This window comes from Halyomorpha halys, unplaced genomic scaffold (assembly GCF_000696795.3).
Source record: "Halyomorpha halys isolate HHAL.00 unplaced genomic scaffold, Hhal_1.1 Scaffold990.1, whole genome shotgun sequence".
NCBI classification, from domain to species: domain Eukaryota; kingdom Metazoa; phylum Arthropoda; class Insecta; order Hemiptera; family Pentatomidae; genus Halyomorpha; species Halyomorpha halys.
In genome coordinates this window covers 235,574-244,537 of record NW_027113518.1, presented here as the reverse complement: position 1 = coordinate 244,537, position 8,964 = coordinate 235,574, and the positions used below count along the sequence as shown (strand labels likewise).

General features: G+C 33.5%; 1 protein-coding gene across 1 annotated transcript in view; it reads right to left on the bottom strand.

Moving 5' to 3' along the window:
* Positions 1 to 369: 369 nt before the first annotated feature.
* The window catches only part of LOC136796655 (uncharacterized), a 9,393-nt gene continuing 798 nt past the window's right edge, over positions 370 to 8,964 (bottom strand). Inside the window, exon 2 of the mRNA XM_067050966.1 lies at positions 370 to 605. Coding sequence (XP_066907067.1) covers positions 370 to 605 — 236 coding nt within the window. The remainder of the gene's footprint in view (positions 606 to 8,964) is intronic.

Genomic DNA, 8,964 nt, shown 5'->3' with positions numbered 1-8,964 from the left:
AGTAGAATTGGGTTTGGAGGGGCGTCATTGGGCAGATGTATTTAGAGAACGATTGGTGGTATCAGCATCGAATCTTCGGATTCCCTAAGCCTTAATTATTATATATATTTTTTTATTGGAACTGTTGTGCAAATGTCCAGGTATTTGAACTTTAACATGAACTATGTATTAGTTGTAAATTTAGGGTAATCTGTACATAAACGTATCAACAAAAACGTCTATAAAAATAGTTCTGTATATAGGTCTTAATTATTGAAACGCTGAATGGTTCGCTATTTACTACTGCTGGAGAGATTAAATGCTTCGAAAGCTTAGGAACTTCTAATGATGATCTACTGTTGCCATAGTAGCGGTCGCTCCTGGAGACCATCATCGATCCTGTGGATGCCTCTGACTGCCGTCGTGAAGACTGCGGTGATGCGCCACCAGTTCGTAAGAGTGCGCACCCTCCGAGCTCTTGCGCAGGAGGGAGGCTGCGGCCAGCATCAGTGCTGCTAATGAGGCTGCCATCGCCTTCCCGGACAGAGCTGCCAACGCTGTCAGTCCCATAGCGATCATCATAGCGCCGATCATCATCTGCCCGTTACCGTCTTTCTTACCGCGTCCTGGTAAAAAAAAAAAAGAAAGCAGAATATATCAAATATAACATTTATAAGTACAGTGTATTCCTATTCTCTGTCTCGCTCTCTCTTTCTTTCACCTATTATTTCTTTTCTTAACTGTCTCATCTATTTTGGAGGAAATTTTCTACTTATATTTTGAAACCTCAACAGTATTTAAAGCCCAAAATTAACTACACGTAGAATCTAGCATATTTTGGGTATCGTGTAAGGGCATCAACAGGACAACCTGGCTGTGGCCCCAACAGCTAATATGTAGTATGATAATATATATTTAATATAATATAATATGTAGTATAATGTAACCATAGCAATTACTGCCACCGTAAAACCATCTTGACTTCTTCTCGAACCGCTACTGACATAGTCCGCCCAATTTGAGCCTCCATTTCTCTTTTGCTAAGATGCAAAGCTCCAAGAAATGGATTCCTCTAAGTAGAATTATTAACATTGGTCATTCCTCAGCCGCACGAGTCCTGCGCTAGAGGTGCGTCTTTTCCTGCTACGGCAGCTTTTTTTTTATATCACTCCTATTTTCAGAACATTTTTTTTTTGGTTGTGGAGAAATTTACAGCGTCATAGTTTTTAGGTTATCACTTTTTTTTTTCACTTTTTGAAAAACGGTTAATATTGAAGTTTTTTGATTTTTTTTTTTTTAACCTCCCACCTGTTAGCCTAATTAAGATGAGATTCCGTTTGGAAAGCAGGAATGGATTCCAATATATTCATTAGATGTCAGATAAGAATATCTTATTATTGGAATGAGTCCAATAAAAACCAGAGTTTGCATAGTATATAACTTTTAATTTTTTTCCTTATGGCAAAGTAGTAGGTCGTTCGCTTCCTGCCTAATATAAATTAGATTTTTCAAATTCTCATTAGCAGATGTCTTATTTCAGTTGCAGGACATGTGTCAAGGTGGTGACATATTTCTTGATGCATAGTGCACATCTGGGATCCTGAGAGTTGATGAGAATAACATTCAGGTCTTACCTTCTAGAAAATGTTCTTAAGGCGATGAAAACGTTCTTAACTGCTATTTCACCTTCGAACTTTATACCTTCCTTCCATATTGCAGTACTGATTTGGAAATCCCATGATCAAACCTCTAATCCAGCATTTCTAAAGGTTGATTTTCTTTTCTAAATATAAGGTAGGGAAAGGTTAGGTAGCCACAGACACCTAAAGTAAATTCAAATGGAACCAAATATCAACTACCAGCATTTATGTATTTTACTTTGAAAACAAATTTTGGAACTTCTTCAGCCATTTTTGGAACTATAAATGGAATCAGTGGAAGGCTACATGAAATCCCAATACCAGGTACCGGCAGTTAAAGGAGCAGTGACCTACAACCTGGGAAACCCAACCACAACCTGAAGACTGAAGCCCAGGCTGGTGCAGGACATTCTGTTATTACTTCTATAATTATCTATACTGTTATTGACATTGCTATTGTTTTATTTATTTTTTCTCTAAGTCTTTTTCCCGAATTAATTTTTTTTGCCATTAGAATTAATTATTTGTTGTGTTAAATCTATAAATGTCATTGTTACTAACTTTTCTTTTCTCTCTCTTCTTAAGAATTATATAATTCATCTTTATTATTAATAATTATTCAATATTTATAGCGTTTTAAATAGTTAGAGGTATCTTTTGTACTAGAATATACTCACCCCCCCCCCCCACAATCAATTGTTAAAAAACAAAAAAATGTAACTGTTATATCAACCATGTAAGGCCCACCAGCCAATCTGGTATAAAAAAAAAAATATATGTATATAATTTTGTCATACGAATCAATTATATTTGTATTTTTGTTTTTAAATTAAAGTTACTATGGCCTAGAATTTTTGACTATACAAAAGATGGCGGGAAGCCTATTTATACATTAGGTACTAACACATACATTATTAATATTGACCCAAACGTTATTTGGCCTTAGAAACATCACAATTTTAATATTGATAAAAACCTTTTTTCATTTTCTTATTTGACGGGGTGGGGAGAAGGGGTTATCTAGAGGTAACCAACCTATTCTAACCATGGTTGGGGGGAGTCAAGATTTCATTTCGTGGGGCCACCACAGATGATGTCGAACCCCTCTTCACGTCGGGATACGAACCGGCGCCACCGCAGTTCCTAGGCTGTAAAGAACTACGCCTTAACCACATGAGCTACGGACGGTCATTTAGCCAATATATCATTAAACCACAACTCACAGGAACGGAGAAGTAACCATGAACGTCAATCAATCTGGAAAAGTGCTGGATATTTATAGAATACCTTCCCGCTAAGGTATCGTTTGCAGTCACTTTAAATAAAACACTGGCAAAAACAAATGTTGACATCAAATTTGTATTAAGATTACAGTGAGATATATTTTTGGGATAGTTCTTAAAGGAAAGCGTATTTATTTAATGTTTCATCCTTTAAAAATGATACTAGACAGAATGCCCTGCAAGCAGTAAAGGGATCTCAGTTCTATCCCTTACATATGTTTTTATGTCAAGTGTACGTATTGTATTTGCTTCAGTGACAAGAAAAGGAGGGTGAGAAAAACAAAATAAATAAAACTGATAATAAAAGAGAAATAAATATAAGAATACGGTCAGGGTTGCGGTCAAAGGAGAAACAAAAATAGTTTACAACTATTTATTTTCTGACGTTTCGCCCCACTTTGCTGGGCTTCATGAGGGCTGTTCAACCGTTGGCTTTGAATACTGCCGGTAACTGTTAGTGGAATTTCATGTGGTCTTCCACTGATTCCATTTATAGTTCCCAAAATGGCTGAAGAAGTTCCGAAATTTGTTTTCAAAGTAAAATACATACATGCAGGTAGTTGATATTTCGTTTTATTTGAATTAGTATCTGTGGCTACCCAACCTTAGATTTAGAAAAGAAATTAACCTTTAAAAATGCTGGAGCAGGGGTTTGATCCTGAGATTTCCAAATCAGCACTGCAATATGGAAGGAAGGTATAAAGTTAGAAGGTGAAATAGCAGTTAAGAACGTTTTCATCGCCTTAAGAATATTTTCTAGAAGGCAAGACCGGAATGCTATTCTCATCAACTCTCAGGATCCTAGATGTGTACTATGCATCAAGGAACATGTTACCGCCTTAACGCATGTCCTGCACTAACTGAAATAAGACATTTGCTAATGAGCATTTGAAAAATCTAATTTATATTAGGCAGGAAGATGGTCAAACTATATATACATATAAAAGAGAAATATCTTACCTAAGAAAAAGTGTTATTTGGTAATAGTACGGCAAGAGTCCGGTAACAGTAACAGTAATAGTACGGCAAGAGTCCAAGAGGAGAAAAAAATCAGTTATTTAATCCCAATTTTTTATTACTTTAATGAAAACTATGTGCAATAACTATTCAAAACTGATAAGTCTACCAAGTATAGGGGGGAATAAAAAAGGGCGGCTGTTTTTAAACGTGAAAAAAGTAATTTTTCATTCGGAGCTCTATATCTTTAAAACTACCGAAAGTACTAAAAACCCTATGAAAACATAATTTAAAATAGAAAATTTCCTTAAATATAGTCCTAATTAGGTTCAATAGTTTCAGAGACATTGCTTTTTAAATAGCGACATTTCATTAAAAATCAGTAGAAATGTATACCTCAACTCAACATACAATGTGTATTAGCACTCAAATGAAAGCTAGTTTGATGAACTATAAAGTAGTTTAAGATGTTTATATTTGCAGGAGTAGTAGTTTTTATGATATTCGACAAAATAAATTGATATGTTGTTGTTCCAACAAACTTCATGTGCAAAATTTATTTTCAAATGCAAATATCATAAGAAGTACTACTCCTACGAAGATAGACGTTATCAACCACTGTATAGTAAATTAAACTAGCTTTAATTTGATTGCTGATAGACATTTTTACGTCGAATAGTTTTTTAGATATAGATTTCTCCAAAGAAATTCACACCACACAAATTTTTCAGTGCATTTTTTTTTTTTTATGAAATACAGTTTTTTAAAAATATATATCTCGGGAACTATTGAACTATATCGTAAATAGGTTAATTATGGCTCATATTTTATAAAATTTACTCTACTTTAAATGATGTTTCTTAGGTTTTCTAGTATTTCAAGACTGAAAAGACAGGAAACTGCACGTCGATTTCGGCTATTACGGCACTTACTAGACAAACGGTCTAAACTTCCAACATATTACAAAAGACTGATCTACATGACTGCAATAAGGCCAATCTGGGCATAGGGAGTTGAGCATTGAGGCTCCACTTAACCATCGAACTCCTCTCGTATTCAATCCTTACAATCCGAAATCCTTCGTAAAATCCTCAATGCTCCTTACTTTGTCACAAATAAAATCATACATAAAGATCTTAATGTTTCCTATGTAACCGATCTAGCCCAAACCAGATATCACTCCTTCCATTATGAACTTCCCTTACCACCCAAACCGACTAGATTCTAACCTTACTTCCTCTTTCATTCCTGACAATGCTCTGAGGCGCCTGAAAAGAAGATGGCCACGGGATCTGCTAATGTAAAAACCTCATTAGAATGGAGCAATTGGTAGTTTCTCTTCATACATTTTTCACTTCATTATAACTAAGATCAAATATACTGAATGTATTTTAATGTAAAGTTGTAAATATCAATAAATATATTTTTTAAAAAATGAAACGACGAGGCGTTATTTTTCATCATGACAGTTTGATTGTGATGTTTTACCGCATTCTGCACACTCTCCAGATCTCGTTCCATCTTATTATTACTTCATTCTTTTTTTAAAAAATTATCTTTGCGGTAAGCTCTTTAATTCACCAGTGAAAAAAAACGCACCTCCAGGATTATTCCTTGTCCAAAACACTATAATTTTTAAAAGTGAGGATAGTGAGGTTTCCTGAGTGATGGGAAAAAGAGTTCATGTATAATAAAATAAATATCTTAAGCAGTAAATATTGAGAACTCATTTCATATTAGAAAAAGGGAAAATGATAAGACACCCTTATATAATTAATGAAAATAGCTATCTTTAAAATATTTGGATATGCGTTTTGAACGGAATAACACATTCTCCCTTGATGTCAAATAACTAAATCTCACATATTGGAGTTTATTTCTATTCACATAGTTCAGAAAAAAAAGTAGATACATGTCTATGTCTGGATTGTGATGGCAACTTTTTATCCTATAATCGACTTATTTAAAAAAAAAAAATCTGCATTGCACAGGTCGATCATGATAATTCTGGTCGATCTTAATGTATTTTGAAACTGAAAACTCGATTTTCTTAATTCATGTAAAGATTTTTCACTAACTCATTAAATGTAATACCAGTTTGATAGCACAATAATCAAGAAAATTTCAAAACGCCTGGAGTTCTCAATCTTCATCATTAATTTTTTTTTTTTTTAATCTTAGGTCCCATTCTTTATACGGTTTATACAGCTGACATCATACGCTGATGACACGTGTATACTTTCTGTAAACAACGACCCAACTAATGCATCACAAACACTACAGGCACACATAACATCTATTGAAGAATGGTGTAAAAACTGGAGAATCAAAATAAATCCTGACAAATCCCACCAGATCACCTTTACTCTCCGTCGTAAACCTCTGCCCTCCTGTCCTACAGTATCCTTTCTAAATACACCACTAATGCCTGTTGAGCAGATTCGATACTTAGGACTCCATCTTGACAAGAGACTTACTTGGAATCCACACACAAGACTGAAACGACAAGAAACTGCTCATAGATTCCGATTGCTACAACACTTACTTGACAAACGCTCTAAACTTCCCATTCACTACAAAAAAATTAGTATACACTAGAATAATCAGACCAATTTGGACATATGGAATTGAGCTCTGGGGCTCCACCAAACCTTCAAATTCTTCTCGCATCCAATCGTTCCAATCCAAAATCCTACGTAAAATCCTTAGTGCTCCTTATTACGTCACAAATAAACTCATTCATAAAGACCTTAACATGCCATTCGTTTCAGATTTGACCCAAAACAGATATGCGTCTTTTCATTCCAAACTCCTTAACCATCCTAACCCATTAATTCTTAATCTTCCATGCTTAAGAATACCTAATAATCCTCCAAGGCGTCTGAAAAGAAGATGGCCACGGGACCTTCTAATTTAAATTAATGTTTGAAGTACCACCAATGGGTGGTTCATTCCCAAGATTTTCAAGTGTATATGAAACATACTACATATTTACCTATTGTATTATTTTGTACAGTTGTAAATTACATTAAATAAATAATTTTAAAAAAATTTATAACAAAAGGTCGTTAAAATATAGAAAATGGTACAAACCGGACTGCCCTTGGTCAATCTGAATTTTAATTGATTTAAAATTATTTTTGACTCAATTTTTACTGCAATTTTATTGAATCATTGTTGAAAATTAAAAGTAATTATACAATCAACATATCATTGTGAGAATAAGTCTATTGGCACAAAGTATCCACAATTTCGAGTACTGTTATCTACAGTCACAAATTAATCAATTTAAATATAAAAGTTTGAGATGTATCTTATTACAGATGGAGAAATAAAACTACCATAAAGTTTTAATTAATTTTTCAACTGTTATAACCGCAAATTTTGATTTATCCTTAGTTATACGTTTATCGTTGCCCACGGTCAGCGGAGAAGGGGGTGAGTCAAAGTTCATTAAAAGTCAAAGTAAAATAAAAAAAAAAATATAATCGCAAAAGGAAAAAAAAAACAATAAAGAATAAATTACTCCTTAGGCACCACGTTATTTTTTCTTGAAAATAACGAAAACCCCGAAGCATTATGCCCACAATATAACTAAAATATACCCATATATATACAATTGTTGAATTATGACCACTGGCGAATATCTTTACATGTAGATAACAGAAAACCTATAACCACCTGTGGGTGTTACCTACCCACCTGTTGAATTATCGTAATATTCCGTGAACAACAACAAAAAAAAACATAAGTAAATAAACAAGTTGAAAGCAGAGAAAGAACAGTAGAACTATATGTACAAAAGTTTAATAATAAGAAGAAATATATATACAGAGAATGAATAAAGAAAAAAAAAGATTTCTTATCAATTAATAAAACATTAAAACTTATAGGTTGACTTAACCTTAACCTTAATAACTATATTTACATTATTATCCAAAAAAGTATAAAAGTGAAAATAAAATAAAAACAAAATAAAATTTAGTTCAAACCCTACGTAGTCCTCCACTTCTAGTGTTAACGACCGTCTATTGAAGTAAAAGACCATAATTTTGAAAAACAAAACATATATGACAACATTTCTCACATGTTGATATTCCGGTTCAAACAGTAAAGACAGAGGGCCTTTAAACTATTACTATTTCACATTGAACAATCGTAACGTGTTCCAAAATCAAAACTGTCGCCTTCACCAAAAACAAAACCCACTCGTCTAAAACATATCGCTCGTGTTTTCTTTTCACCATGACAACCGTAACACCTCTTGTCTACGCAGATCTAGGGAGTGTTTTTATTTTACCATGGCAACCGTAACACTGTACTTTGTTACAACCATTCGGTAAGTAATCGTTTCCTCTTTCTCTGTCGCGCCTTCCACTGGTGTGATAAACTCAGCAATTCGAAACTTGGAGCAAAACAGTCTAGCAATGCTATCACTTAAAGAGCAAACTGACTTACTTTTACGTTTATGAAAAAACCTGTTCACATAAATTTGTAGTACAGAAGAGAAGATTAAGAAGGGAATGCGAAAAGAGCGAGAGAGTTGAGGCGTCGGTCTAAGTAATCTCATAATTGCAACGGCGCCAGTTCGAATTCCGGCCTTGGGATTGAAATTATTTCGGGGCAGTTCCATGAAATAAAAACCTATGGTTAGAATAGATTCGTTACCTATTTTGGTAGGTAATATATAAGACAATATATTATATTATCAATGTAAGAATATCACATGTGAGAAATATTGTCATATATGTTTTGTTTTTCAAAATTATGGTGTTTTACTTCAGTGGACGGTCGTTAACACTAGAAGTGGATGACTACGTGAGGTTTGAACTAAATTTTATTTTATATTAACTTTTATACTCTTTTGGATAATAATTTAAATATAGTTGTTATTAAGGTTAAGTCAACCTATAAGTTTTAATTGATAAGAATTTGTTTTTTTCCTTTTTCCATTCTCTGTATATATATTTCTTCTTCTTATTAAACTTTTGTACATATAGTTCTGCTGTTCTTTCTCTGCTTTCAACTTGTTTATTTACTTATGTTTTTTTTTTTTTGTTGTTCACGGAATATTATATAAGACAATATTATAATATATTTTACAA